Source organism: Nannobrachium achirus, assembly GCF_963921795.1.
Source record: "Nannobrachium achirus genome assembly, chromosome: 8".
NCBI lineage: Eukaryota > Metazoa > Chordata > Actinopteri > Myctophiformes > Myctophidae > Nannobrachium > Nannobrachium achirus.
Window position 1 is genome coordinate 30,215,463 of NC_137817.1, and position 15,211 is coordinate 30,230,673.

General features: G+C 42.7%; 1 protein-coding gene across 1 annotated transcript in view; it reads left to right on the forward strand.

Annotated features, from left to right (window-relative positions):
• The window catches only part of capn12 (calpain 12), a gene marked incomplete at both ends in the record, with an annotated part of 29,247 nt that extends 15,717 nt beyond the window's left edge, over positions 1 to 13,530 (forward strand). Inside the window, 11 exons of the mRNA XM_080731820.1 lie at positions 719 to 792; positions 4,191 to 4,313; positions 4,402 to 4,441; positions 4,543 to 4,614; positions 5,306 to 5,351; positions 5,898 to 5,959; positions 6,438 to 6,506; positions 6,757 to 6,835; positions 8,406 to 8,522; positions 9,087 to 9,143; positions 13,460 to 13,530. Of these exons, the coding sequence (XP_080587946.1) occupies positions 719 to 792; positions 4,191 to 4,313; positions 4,402 to 4,441; positions 4,543 to 4,614; positions 5,306 to 5,351; positions 5,898 to 5,959; positions 6,438 to 6,506; positions 6,757 to 6,835; positions 8,406 to 8,522; positions 9,087 to 9,143; positions 13,460 to 13,530 (810 nt within the window). The remainder of the gene's footprint in view (positions 1 to 718; positions 793 to 4,190; positions 4,314 to 4,401; positions 4,442 to 4,542; positions 4,615 to 5,305; positions 5,352 to 5,897; positions 5,960 to 6,437; positions 6,507 to 6,756; positions 6,836 to 8,405; positions 8,523 to 9,086; positions 9,144 to 13,459) is intronic.
• Positions 13,531 to 15,211: the final 1,681 nt, after the last annotated feature.

Here is a 15,211-nt window from a genome sequence, read left to right on the forward strand (position 1 = left end):
CCTCTGAAATGACAAATTAAACATTGACCAAATTGTCAAATATTAGAGGCAGAAATTGTGAAAATAGCAGATCTACATGCTCACAACGCCTCGCAACGCGAGGCGTTGTGAGCATGTAGATCGGCTATTTCGGTAACGTGTTATACAAAATTCCTCAACTCTATTCAAATATGATTATTTCAGGGGGTCACAGCCTGAAAAGGTTGAGAACCACTGGCATACACTACCTGTATTTGGGCATTGCACATAGGAGTAAGCAACTCGCTATTGAGCTGAATTATTGTTATATAGTCCTGGAAATCGGGTTAAATATTCTGGAAAAGTTCTGGAAAAGTTTGGAAATTAATTGGTAAAGATGTGTGGGAACCCTGTGCAATGCATTCTACCACTGTAGTACCTACTGTAATTGACTCTGAATCTCCTCTTTCTGTGCAGGTTCCCCCTGAGGTATGTACTTAATGCAAGAAACATCAGCAGTTGGGTTGCATCGGTGGTTGGCCAGATAACATCATTACAACATCCCCAGTTCAATCACTGCTGGACACCAGTGTTATTAATGTAGTTCTCCTTTTCTCCCTCAGTCTCCTGCATCTTTGCTATCCTATCTAAAAGCATTGAGATTTGTCTTTTGTTGCTTTTGCCTGAATCAATATCATAATCATATATGTGTATTTATAAATATTTAGTTGTTCAATCTAATATCTTCATACAGCTTCAGGGTACATGTCTGGACCAAAGCTTCTTCTCCTCAAATCGCCCGGTGGGGCGCTCTGGGAAGTACCAGGCTAAAAGGTACTACACTGTGTTTTCCAATCCCACATTATGTATTTGTGTTTCACAATTTATATGTCGAGGATGCAGCAACACAATTAGATTGTTAATTATTTTTTGAATGTATTTATTGTTTTTGCATTATATACAACATGCACAATTAGGGTGCATCAAATTTCAATGCAAAAAAAAATCATCTCACTCTATCTAGAACTTTGTTCCACTGTCTATACAAATGATTTTAGCAAAGTTTGGGGGAAATTCATTCATAGTTAGAGGTGCAACGCAGCATGTCAAATTTAGGAAAAAGTGACATTTCGGCTGCTTTTAGAGCTTTCATTTCTTGATAACATGACATGGCAATTTCTCAAAAATACAACAAATAGTTTGTGAGAAGGTGTTTTTGACAAGAGAAAGCATGTTTAATCAAGAAGAAACATTTACATTTTCATTGATAGTCACTGAAAAATGATTGAAAATATTGAAATATTGTCCTAGTTAAGTGACATTTCGGCTGCTTTTAGAACTCTATTTTTTTTATAACATGACATGGCAATTTCTCAATAATACAACAAATAGTTTGTGAGGAGGTGTTTCTGCCAAGGGAAAAGGTGTTTAATCAAGAAACATTTACATTTTCATTCAAAGTCACTAAAAATATTGAAATATTGTCCTAGTTATTCACTGTGTTCAGCTTGCACTTATAGGAGTGAAGATTGGGATGTTCACACGGCGGTCATGCTCAACATTCTGAAGGTGTTGCTCACTTGGCTGCTGCCACAGAATGATGTGAGTTTGACCCCTCACTCGGCACAGTCATTCACAACATTGATGGCACGCACATTCACCACACCTGCCTGGAATAATGCACTGGTACCCCAATCCTCTACATTGAGTGGAAGAAATGCTGTATCGATTTTCAACTGGTGCATACCAAACCAGCAGTCTGGGTTGGCAAGGTCGGCTAACCTGGTGGCCGGTGAGAGGACTGGAAACTTTGGCTTACCGAAACCAGTGCCAAAGTGCTGCTGTTGGGCTCGCATTGGGAGGTTATCTGGTTTGTGCTCCAAGATGGCATCTGCAAGTGCATGCTGCTGATCAGCTGGCATCTTGGTGCTGAGGAGTGCCAGGGGCAGCATCTAGTGGTGCCTCCTGTGCTTTCATGGCATGCTCTCGTCAACAGACGTACTCAGACGTACTCATCTACTGCTGTTACAGGTCAGCCACCATGTTGCGTAGATGTGCGTAATGAAGTTGGCAAATACCAGAATCTTCGGCACCTGCTGCCGTGTGGTGATGGTGCCCTGGGGATGCAAGATGTGCTGTTCCATCAAAGCCTGATAGAGAGTGTAGAGGAGCTTGCCCATCCAGCGCGCCTTGTGCACAGTCCAGGTCGTTGGAAGTTTACTGGAGTCTATATCATCTGCACCCAGAGAAGACACAGCTGCACAAAGTCATGGTAGCCGCACTCACCTTGTCTGTAGTCTATCACTGCTGCAGCATACATGGTGAATTCAGCACTTAACTTGCCCAAGAACAATGGGCCTCTGTAGTTGTGCAGCAGCAAGCTCCAGTTGTACTTTAGACACCTAAACAACCTCTGGTGAGGGTGAGTCCAGTGAAGATGTGGCTGAGGAGCACCTCAATGTGATGCCAGCACCCAGACAAGAGCAGTGGTCTGTAGGATGCTGTGAGATTGCCTGTGTTTGATGAAGTGGTGTCGAATACCATATTGACAACCTGGTCGGCACAGCACCAGCCCTGCAGTAGTTTGCATGTCAGCCAGGCGATCATCTCTCTGCACGCCTCGTCTTTCCCCTTTGTGGATGGGGCACACTAGATGCTGCCCCTGGCACTCCTCAGCACCAGCTGATCAGCAGCATGCACTTGCGGATGCCATCTTGGAGCACAAACCAGTTAACCTCCCCATGCGAGCCCCACAGTAGCACTTTGGCACTGGTTTCTGTAAGCCAAAGTTTCCAGTCTTCTCACCGGCCACCAGGTTAGCCGACCTTGCAAACCCAGACTGCTGGTTTGGTATGCACCAGTTGCAAATCGATACAGCATTTCTTCCACTCAATGTAGAGGATTGGGGTACCAGTGCATCATTCCAGGCAGTTGTGGTGAATGTGCGTGCCATCAATGTTGTGAATGACTGTGCCGAGCGAGGGGTCAAACTCACATCAGACTTTGTGGCAGCAGCCAAGTGAGCAACACCTTCAGAATGTGCTGCAATTAGTTGAGCATGACTGCCGTGAACATCCCAATCTTCGCTCCTACAAGCGCAAGCTGAACAAAGTGAATGACTAGGACAATATTTCAATATTTTAAACATTTTTCAGTGACTTTCAATGAAAATATAAATGTTTCTTCTTGATTAAACACCTTATCTCTTGGCAGAAATACCTCCTCACAAACTATTTGTTGTATTTTTTGGAAATTGCCATGTTATGTTATCAAGAAATGAGAGTTCTAAAAGCAGCCGAAATGTCACTTAACTAGGACAATATTTCAATATTTTCAATCATTCTTCAGTGACTTTCAATGAAAATGTAAATGTTTCTACTTCATTAAACACCTTTTCTCTTGTAAGAAACACCTTCTCACAAACTATTTGTTGTATTTTGGAGAAATTGCCATGTCATGTTATCAAGAAATGAAAGCTCTAAAAGTAGCCGAAATATCACTTTTCCCTAAATTTGACATGCTGCGTTGCACCTCTAACTATGAATGAATTTTCCCCAAACTTTGCTAAAATCATTTGTATAGACAGTGGAACAAAGTTCTAGATAGAGTGAAATGAAATTTTGACGTTAAATGTTTTGCATTGAAATTTGATGCACACAAAAAGAAGACAAAGCCACAACATGAAAGAAAATTAGTAAAACAATTAAAAAGAAAAAAAGTCTATTAACTATATATTACAATGTCTATTTTCATCTCAACATACAGTCATCATAACGTATAGGCATGTTAGGCCTTCCTTGTGTATCCAGTAGACAAATGTATCAATCCTCCCCAGGGTCACTCCACTGACCTAGTGTCCTTTTCACATCAGTGCTTTCTAAATATTTAATAAAGGGACCCCATTGTTTTTTAAATACGTAAACTATTCATCATCTTTCACCTCTGGTTTTATGCTTTGGCTTAAGCTCCCTTGAAGAAACTAAGAAAATGTGGTTGATAACTGTGATCATTATAACCCATACAAACAGTAACATGTTAATTTATCTCAACTACAGTACTTATGAGCCTCTTTTAAACAGACAAGGCTGGTTGCTATTTCTCTGAGGTCAACGTTAAGCTAGAAGTTGTAATTTACATTGTGTTTTTCAAGCAGATCTACATGTAATCTAACCATATAACCAGTTAAACACGTAAAAACAAACTGTGTTCTGTGTGTATTCACTCCATGACAGGAGTGCATGGAGGAAGGTGCATTTGGACCCTGGTAACTACGTCATTGTGGCTTCCACCTTCCGACCCAACCAGCCCGGAGAGATCTTCCTCCGAATCTTTTCCAAGACTGGAAATGTTCTGGGGTAGGATGGAGGGGAGGTGAAGAATTGAATGTTGCTTGCCTAGTGTAATGTGTATTTTGAACTAACGATGGTGATTCTTCTGTTCCAGGACACAGGATTTCACTTGCACCTCAAATGCAGTGACAATGGTGAGTTCACTGACCTCATCTACAGCCAATTAACACTGGTATGATAACAGACTGCTGAAGTCATATGGAATCTTTTGCTGTGTTTTGCTCCGTTCTAACAGGTCATGTCCACACCTGTCACTCCAGAGGACCACTTGAGAGTTCATAAGTTCTTTGATGAGTTTGCGGGACCGGTAAGAATTATCTTTCTGCTTTGCCTTTACATACCTAAAGCAGCATTACCTTAATTAACACGATAAATCACTACCCCCTGGGCTGTGCCTGAGGAGTTTAGACTAGCAAAATGGGCATAATTGAATGTAACTCTTTATTATTATTTTGCTATTTGTTCTCCTATTTCAGGCAGTGATAAGGTAATCATAACTTGTTTGCTAAGATTCATACTATAGAACTTATGTTATTGTCTCCACCAGGCCGAAGGTGTGGCCGAGACTATGTTTGCCCCCTGTCTGTCTGTCTGTCTGTCTGTCTGTCTGTCTGTCTGTCTGTCTGTCTGTCTGTCTGTCTGTCTGTCTGTCCGTCTGTCTGCAGGGCCGGCCCTAAGCAAGATTGTTTGTGGCCTCAAAACACTCCCAGCCAACCACCAAATCACACACACACGCAAATGCACACACGTGCACACGCAAACACACAGATTCGTTATTTTTGTAACTTGGGCGTTGAAAAAACTTGACATTACTAATTGATTTAATATTGGGTTGTTGTTGGCATGAATCCCTTAACTTCTACCGTTTCTACCCTCTAGAGACTGAATTCTGAACATTGCTGGGCCATGACCTAGCTGACCTGGCGGTGCTCTGTGGATCACTTTTTCTAGAAATGTTTCATTTTAAGTCTATTCTAATAATCTGTGTCTTCTGACAGGATGACCTACTGAATGCTAAAGAGTTCATGAGCCTCGTCAACTCAGGTAAGGCAACTCGAGTGATTCCAACTTATCACATTTTATTTGATACATGGGGCGGCAGTGGCTCAGGAGGTTGAGCGGCCTCTTGGGAACCGTAAAGTCCCAGCCTCCCTCAGAGTAAGTGTCGAAGTGTCCTTGAGCAAGACACTGAACCCCTAATTGCTCCTGATGAGCACATTGGTGCCTTGCATGGTTTCCTCTGCCATCAGTGTATGAATGTGTGTGTGAATGGTTGAATGTAATGCACAATCTCTGTAAAGCACCTTGGATAAAGGCCCTATATAAATACACCATTTACCATTTACTTGTGATAACAAAACCAGATGAGATGATGGCATTTTAAACACTAGTGCAAAAGCAGCCACTAAGCTGTCATTGTTCTTACAATGGCCACTAGATGGGAGCAAAGTAGTAACATGTCTCATCTTCGAGGGTGACCAGAGGAAGAGGCCACAAAGACAGTCTAGACAGAACCTAATAGTTTGGATGCAGCAAATTAAGTTAAATAAAAAAAACAGAAGTAACTGTGAATGTAACTTTGCTTTTCAGTGCTAGAGAAAGACTACCACATCCCACTGGAACTATGCAGACAGCTCATCTTCGGGGAAGAAGTATCCTTATGCCTAATTTTCATACTCCATTATATGATGCTGTCCCGGGCTGAAAATAGCCAATCTACAACCGCACAACACGTTGCGATGTGACACGTTGTGAGCTTGTAGATCGCCTATTTTCAATATGTGACAGGGTCGTACACGTATGTCGAGGTATAGGCTTTACTCTGACTCAGTCCCCTGTCTACTTGTAACAATAACACTACATGTATTTATATAGCATAGTGCTGAACCGGAGCATACAGTATGACACAACTGTACCCTCTTGGTGATCCTCTTGTTTAACTTATTCCAATAACTTTATTTCAGTATGTTATTGCCTTTTTCACCTCACAGCATCTGTCTCACAGCATCTGTCTCACAGCATCTCTCTAGCAGCATCTCTCTCATAGTGTCTGTCTCTTAGCGTCTTCCACCATCTGTCCTAATGTCTTTCTGAGCCGTCCTGGTGCAGTGTCCTTAACTCATCTGTCAGACTAAAGGGCGCAGCATTCTGAGACGTGACCAAGCAGAGACCCTGGTGTCCCATCTGCGCAAACTGCAGGTGACTGTGTGTGTGTGTGTGTGTGTGTGTGTGCGTGTGCGTGTGTGTGTGCGTGTGTGTGTGTGTGTGTGTGTGTGTGTGTGTGTGTGTGTGTGTGTGTGTGTGTGTGTGTGTGTGTGTGCGTGCGTGCGTGCGTGCGCGTGTGTGTGTATGTGCATGTGTGGTAGAGTTATATGAGTGCTGGGGATGGGGGTTTTCATAATGTGAAAATGCTATTATTCTCATTGTCTTTGTCTTGTTGCTTTCTCAGTCCACCTTTTTCCAGTTTGATGAGGACTCCTCTGGGACAATGAGCCCATTTGAACTCAGCCTGGCACTTCTGGCAGTTGGTATGCATACATGCACACATGCACATTGGACACACACACACACACACACACACACACACACACACACACACACACACACACACACACACACACACACACATAAACACACGCGCGCACACACACACGCACGCACGCACCCACACGGGCACACACATACACACGCATGCACGCAACCACGCGGGCACACACACGGGCACACACATGACCACCAGTAATACTCCCTAAACGAGAGATAAGCGACCGGGCGTATATCGGGTTTGTTTATGGTTATGTCTGAGTCAAGGGTGAAGTGGCCATGGTCCGCCAGCCAGTCCTCCCTTAATTTTAATTCATCTTAATGATCATAGTGTAAACTAAAGCATTTTGAATTGCCTTGCTTGTTGTTGAAAAGTGCTATAGAAATAAACGTGCCTTCCCTTTCCTTTGGTAGGATATGCGAATGCGACAAAAGCTGTAATTTGTTTTGAGCTAATATTACACAATATAACATTTATTGCGACCGTAGGTCGCATTTACTACCAAAACCTCCCCGGGCTGTCTGTCTGTCAGTGAGTCAGTGAGTGAGTCCGTCACACTTTTGCCCTGCTCATATCTCCACAACCGTTGCCCCCATCCATGCCAGATTTTGCACACACACTCCTTGACTGCCAAACTACAACCTCCAAGGACCCCCGGAGCCCCAGGGACCCCCAGGTCCCTGGGGGACCCCCAGATGTAAAAAATGACCAAATGTGCTCACACGTCACACGTCACACTTTTTCCCTGCTTATATCTCCGCACCCGTTGACCCGATCCATGCCAGATTTTACACACACACACTCCTTGCCTGCCAAACTACAACCTCCAAGGACCCCCGGAGCCCCAGGGACCCCCAGGTCCCTGGGGGACCCCCACATGTAAAAAATGACCAAATGTGCAAAAATGACCAAATGACCACCCCAACGGGGCTGCTCACGGGGAATTCCCGGGGACCACCGACTCCTGGTGCTCCAGAACGGATGCAAAAGTGGTGGCGCCCCCAGTGGAGGACCCCCTGCCACTGCAGCACACATAAAATGCCGTAACTCGGGCTAGGAGCGTCCGGGAGAGCCGGGGCCGGTACCTATTCGTCCGCCAAGGCAACGCGGAGACCCCACCCCTCATTTCTCACATGGCCCTATTGTAGCGCCACCTTCAGGCCGATTTTTAAAACACATTTTTGGACACTGCTCCTACAGTTTTTGCCCTAAAATCACGAATATCACTACACAGCATGTCTACACTCATGTCATCAACATGGATCAGGAAGATTTTGGAAAAACAAATTTTTGCCCTATTTGTGGAGATAAGCTACCTACGGTCGCTTATCTCCCGATTAGGGAGTCTTACTGGTATTAGAACTATTTAACTACACTTTACACAATATAGAACAGAGTTCGATTAGAGCTAATATATAATAACATAATTATAATTCTATTAGATAATTCTATAATATCTATTAGAACGATAACTCTATGCCTGTATAAGAATATTATAAAATGTCTCCATTAGAACTAATTAGTAATTCCTCTGTATCACTGGACTCTTCCAGGACTCCAGTGCGATGACAAGGTGGTTCAGCTGCTGTCAGAGAGGTTCGGCTCTGGGGAACTCCACCTGTCCTTCCATGGCTTTGTGGCATGTGTGTCCAGGCTGCACAAACTACATGGTAACACATGCTCACACTGTAATTGCATTCAGAACAGATAACAACATACACTGTTGCCATGATTGATGAATTGGAATGATGAATGGGCCTATCCACAAACATATAGTGTGAAATGTAACTCCCACTTCATGGCTCATATACTTGTTGTGTGTTTATAGACTCAGTGTATGAATACACGACAAGCATTATTAGATTGACATGTATATAGTCAAGAGCTGATAATAACGATGCAGTTGAATAATTAACAACTAATTAGTAAGTATTCGTTGTTGTCAGGTTTTCACTACTTTTGTGCGACGGCCTTGAATGATGAAGTAGGGCTTTACTTCACGAAAAAGCATACACATTTGAAACGTGGACGTGGAGATACGAGGTTTCTGCCCAACAGTGACGTATTGATAAATGATGTACCAGATATTAGGAGTTTGAGTTTGAATTAGGGACTACATTATTTGCAAGTACTGTGTGCAAGTTGTTTCATACAGTAGTCCTTTGATTGAACAATAGAGCTAATTTAAAAGGACGTTATTTTTAATTGTATTATTTATCTCTTCTCTCCCTCAGCTCTTTATGAACTGGAGACGAGTCAGGAGGTGAAAGACAGAGGAATTAATTCTGTGAGTATGTGTGCCTACTATAAGAGAAATGTACGCTGTCCCCACAGTGCAGTCTGAATATTATTACCCTTCTAGAGCACTGTTTCCTAAACAGTGGGTCGACAATTTGTATGGGTTACAACTCGAGTAAAAATCTACAGGTAATTATTTTCCTACATTTAAAATATTTATATATATAAAGGTTTTTGTATTTATTATTTAAGAACGCAATTTTATACATAAAAAAGGAAAAAAATCTAACAAATTCCATAAATATATAAAATAATAATAATTAAAAAGTAGTGAAAATAGACGATCTACAATCTCGCAACACAGGGCGAAGTGACGCGCTGTGTGCTTGTAGATATGCTATTTTTACTAGTTTGGGACCCAGGCAAACGTCTAATCTCTCCTTCAGGTCTCGACCTGAAAGGTTTGGGAACCACACTGTTCTAGAGGAACTCCATCACCAAACCACGAAATGGCAATTAGTTCGAAAACAACGTCATACCATAATAATGATTATTCTGATTCATTCTGATTCATTATTCTGACATGCAGGGGTGTCGCACTAAATTCTGGGCCCCGGGTACAAGGATTCACTGTGGGGCCCCAGTGCTTTAACTATTGAAAAATAGCAGATATACAAGCTCACAGCGCGGCACCGAGTGCCGCGCTGCGAGCTTGTAGATCTGCTATTTTTTTTAAATCATGAAAATCTTTGAATATTTCAAATCCTTCTAAGGTTTTTTGAAAAATCTATGTTTCGATGGCAGTGGTTCTCAAACCTTTTCATGTGAAGGACCCCCAAAATGGTATGTATTTGGCCACTGACCCCCATCTCAAAATATTTAGTTCCAGAGACCCCCCAGAAGCAACATTTGAGTTACAAATGTTCGCTTAAAAACTACATATTCAAAGATTTGCACACATTTTCACGACTTTTCAAAAATAGCAGATCTACAAGCTTGTATATCTGCTATTTTTCAATAGCTAAAGTATAAAATAATTAAAGCCCCTCCACCACCTTGGGCCCTAGTAACTCAGTCCCACTTTCCTACCCGTTGTGACGCCCCTGCTGACATGTCCCCTCTCTGTCTCCCTGTCATCCACAGTGGCTGCATACATTCCTAACGGTCTGAAAACCGCTGTGTGAATCCGGCCTTCACGTAGGCTCTGCAGAGCCGTCCTGTCTGACCGAGGAGATAACAATGTCATTCCTCTGTTTACAACTTGTCTCTCTTACTCCCCCTGTCTCTGTCTCTTTCTCTGTCAGTCTGTCTCTCTCTTTCTCTCTCTCTCTCTCCCGATGCCTTTTTAGAGATATCGTATATATCGTGATACAATGTGGGAGCTTCGTAAAAAATCCTGTTGAATAGTTAATGCAGAGATTCATGGCAGAATTAATTTAAACCTACATTTTGGTCTAAATCTGTAGTTCTCAAACTTCAAAATGTCAAGATCTCCCCTTAACTCTGGCAGTGTACAAACGAAATCAAATGGACATTTGGTTTCATTTGTACACTGTCATACTTGTAAGGATCAATTTAGACCTCCCAAAAGGAACCCAGAGAGTCCCTGGATTCCACATGTTACTCCTTTTTATTTTAGTTTTTGTTAAGTAACTTGAAAAATAACCATAAAAACCAACATGAAAAATAACCGTGATAAGATTGTGTATCGTGATACAGCTTGGAAAAATATCGTGAAAAATATCGTGATACTCCTATTCCCCGTTATTCCTTCCAGTTCTGCTCCCTGCTGAACATACGTATTATAAAATATATATTATAAAATATTCTTTTGCTTCTTTTTTCTTTTCTTTTTACTCAGTCACATTTTGGTATCCTTCAAGGTCCTAGAAAGATACAGACTTTTTCAGAGTGTTAATTTAACTGTGAAAGTGTAGAAATAGGTTTTTACAACTACTGGCAAGCGAGCCTTACTCCAAATCTAGGTTATATTATTTATTATATCATGCCTGCCCTATTCTTTTTATTAATCTCTGTATATTGCTTGTAAACTCATTTATTGTCATCACTAGATTCTAGTGTAAAGTATTAGCAACATCGACATGTTAGCATGATAGCAAGGTTTTTTCAAGATAGAGAAGAGAAGTATTAAACACTTGTATTAACACAGTGTTTTGCATTATTAAACTACTACTGCAAGATTGCATTTAATTTGAAGTATTATTAGTTGAACATTTATAATTGGTTTTGGTCCGAGCATAATAGTATTATTATTAAAAAAGAGAAGAGAGAAGCATTTGGTGAAAGTTTAATTTTGAATGAAAATATTTCAATATTACCCAAATTGAAAATGAATACAACGAAAAAAATGAATGTATCTTAAATAAATATATATTGTAACTGCGATTGTGCAATCAGCTTTGGCCTTGGCCACACGTGCATTGTATATTGTACAAACATCTCCACACACATGCGTACACACACACACATGCGTACACACACACACACACACACACACACACACACACACACACACACACACACACACACACACACACACACACACACACACACACAGACACACAGCAGATCCCTCTATGTCACATAATGAGTGTGGCCATGCCCTGCTGAGGGTGTGAAAGAGTAATGTCTCAGAAGCGTCGCACGCACTGTCTCTATTCTTATCACACTGACGCCACGTACAGCGTCAACACACGCTGGCCCCATCCTCCGCCACGTTCCCTCGCTCCCACCTTCCATCCCTCACTCCACTGCTCCCTCCTGTTCTCTAGTAACTGCCTCGTGCCTGATTTACACTTGGTTGCTCACCACTGTCGTGCACCGAAAATAGCAGATTGTAAGTCTCACAACGCGTCGCATTGTGACGTGCTGTGAGCTTGTAGATCAGCTATTTTCGGAGTGATGCACTGCCACACAGGTGTGTGTAAATTAGGCTTGGGTCTGCCTTGTCCTTCCGCCTGGTACCCACCGACTGCTCCTTCGTAGTCTCACGCATGCACACATGCACGCACGCACACTCTTGTCGTTTCTATACAGGTTTCTAAAAATAGAACCTTTGGTCACACACACATTCAAACACACACACAGGCACACTCACCACTTCCTGCTCATTGTTAGGTGACTGCACTGAGGTTGCCCTCAGCAACCGTCCATCTAGTAGGGATGCAGAGAAGAGGAGAAGCTAAGGAATGGGAATGGAATAAAGGCGATGGACAGAGAGGGAGTGTGCGTGTGGGAGAGAGAGAGAGAGAGAGAGAGAGAGAGAGAGAGACGAAGAACTTCAGGCCAAGGACCCCTTAGCTGAGAGGGAGATGAAGCAGGGACCCCCTCCCCTCTACATTCTCATCGATTTCATAGATAGATTCATATACCTTTTTGACACTTAACCACTTAGAATCTTAAATCCTCAATAGGCCTACTTAGTAAACTTGACCTTTCACTCTGTACTTGGTCTGCTCTTTTTTACCTCTACACCAAACCGATTTTGACAACCGACAAAAATAGCTGATCTACAAGCTTCCACAGAGCTTGTGGATCTGCTATTTTTGGCTAAAGTTCTCCTCAGACTCAGAGTATAGGGATGCGAGGGTTCAAGTTGTTCATTTAAAATAATTATCCTATCACACAAGGATTTGGCGGCCCCCCTGTAGTAACTCTGAGGACCCCATAGGGGTCCCGGACCCCCTGTTGAAGACCCCTGTCCTAAATTTGTGGTACTCTGTGGTACTCTTGTCTCTAACTTCATTATTCTTAGCTTTTCTACGCCTTTCCTTTTAGTGTCCTTCCATTTTCTGTCTCTCTCTTTCTCATCAGTCTCTCGCTCTCATTATTCTGTGCAGAAGATGAGTATTTGTGACACCATATCTCAGGCCTCACACTGCAACAAGGACACTTGTTCCACTGTGAGCGAGATGATATTCTGATTTGGGTAGGTAAAAAAAGAAAAAACACCATTCAAGGTTACATCACTACTAATTGGCGTGGTGTGGGGGAAAAAGAAGAAGCTTGAAGTTAATATCTATACAAATTGTATGTAACTTTCCAGTTCTACCCTGAATTTGGAACCGGGTCTCCTGTGCAAGTGCTGCAAATTTTTGCCGCTGCGCTCCAAGTCAAAATTTGTGTCAAACCAAAAACAGGATTGGTGGAGTGGACCTTGAGGATTGTTCAAAATATGCTGGTTGTCCAGGGCTCAAAAAGATTGTTGGGAACCACAATTGAACCAACATTGAACCACCATTGAAACCTGCATTCCTTTCTCTTCTCTTCTCTTGCACCTTCTCTTCTCTTGCACCTTATCCCTGTGTTAATTTCCTCTGTTAATTAATTTCCATGTCTCTTCTGACAGCTGCTCTGTTCATCTATCTTTTCTTCGCCCTCCCCTCCACAGCTGTCCTGTGGGATGCGATGATGCTTTGACAGGCTTGGCGTCTGCTCTTGGAGGTGCTGTGGTATTTTCGGGCCATAGTGGTGGGGGCGGGTACAGGAATAGTGTGTAGATTTGTAGTGTATTGTGTGGGGGTGGCATCTGGAGAGGGCTGGAATGACTGAGAGAAACTAGCGAGATTTATGCCATTGTGTAGACAGGAGGGAGCGAGGAGAGGTTGCGTAAGTTGGCTGCCAAGCTGCAGATTTAGCCCAGGCGCTCGCTCACGCATAATGTTGATGAGGACTGTCTCAGTCGTCAGAGCACGGGTATTTAAAGATTTGTGTGCGTGTGCATTGGCATGGGATGTGGAGTCTACATGTTTGTACTGACAGTCATTATTTACGCGATGTAATGAGTGTTAATTAAAAATGTTAGACGCAAGAGCTACGTTTCCATTTTCATTTTGTCCTTGTTTTTTTTGGCAATATGTTGTTAAATAAAGCTGTAAAAAGATGGTCATGCAATGATGATGCCTTGTTGCGCCACAGTCAGTGACTATGTTAGTAAAACATCTGTGACTTTAGTCAACTTCTGTGTCACTGCAACCTTAATGAAACGCCTGGGTTCCCGAGGCTATGCCACCTCCATTGGCATCCGCTCATTTCCGTCTTTATCACATCACCAAACATGAGGCAGCCAGTAAGACTAGTGGCCTAGTTCAGATACATATTACATTTCTAGTCTACACTGGCAGCAGTGACTCAGGTCGTGTGGGAACTGGATGGTTCCCGGCCTCCTCCTGGCATGGTGTCACAAGTGACCTTGAGCAAGGTTGCCTCTGCTTTTGCACACTGTAAAGCACTTTGCATAAAGGTGATATAGAAATGCAGACCACTTTTGTCATCTTTTCTAACAGTTTTACATCTCCTCTCTGGAGCTACATGCCACTTTATTGTGTGTGTGTGTGTGTGTGTGTGTGGGGGGGGGGGTTAACAAAAACTGCAATGATGCCTGTTATTGTGAGACCAGTAAGACTCCCTAATCGGGAGATAAGCGACCGTCAGGTCGCATGTATAAACATTAATGGTCTCTGCAAAAAGCAACCTCATGGTGGCACAAGAAGAGGGGCATGTGAGAAATCAGGGGCGGAGGTTGTGGTTTGCTAGCCAAGGAGTGTGTGTTCAAAGTTTGGCATATAAGGGCAACAGTGCGGCAGTGCCGGAGATAAGAGTAGGGCCAAAAGTGTGGCGTGGCGTGACGTGACGGACAGCCGGTGGAGGTTTTAATAGTAACTGCGATCTGACGGTCGCAACAAAGGCTCTATAGATCTATTCAATAAACGTTATAATTTATTTCTATATTTTGTATGTAAGCAGCAATTTTATCTATCAGTTATCTGCACAAAATTGAGTACACAATATTATTGGACTGACATAATGATCTCAATATTAACCAGTGGACATTGAGAAAGGATATTGCACACCATGTGATTCTTTTTTTTCTTCTTTTTTTTTGTACCACTTTTTCTTTTTTTCCCCAATTTAGTCGTCATGTCAGTTAATTCCTCCCCACACACATTTCTGTGTTGTCACTCCAGTGAGGAGCCCCCACCGGGAGGATGTAGTACCTTCTTCCTACTCTCCCAAACACAGGGCAATTGTGTTCGTATAGACACTCGACAAAGCCAGATGCACCACAGTGGATTTGAACCCACAACCTCTGTGGTGGTGG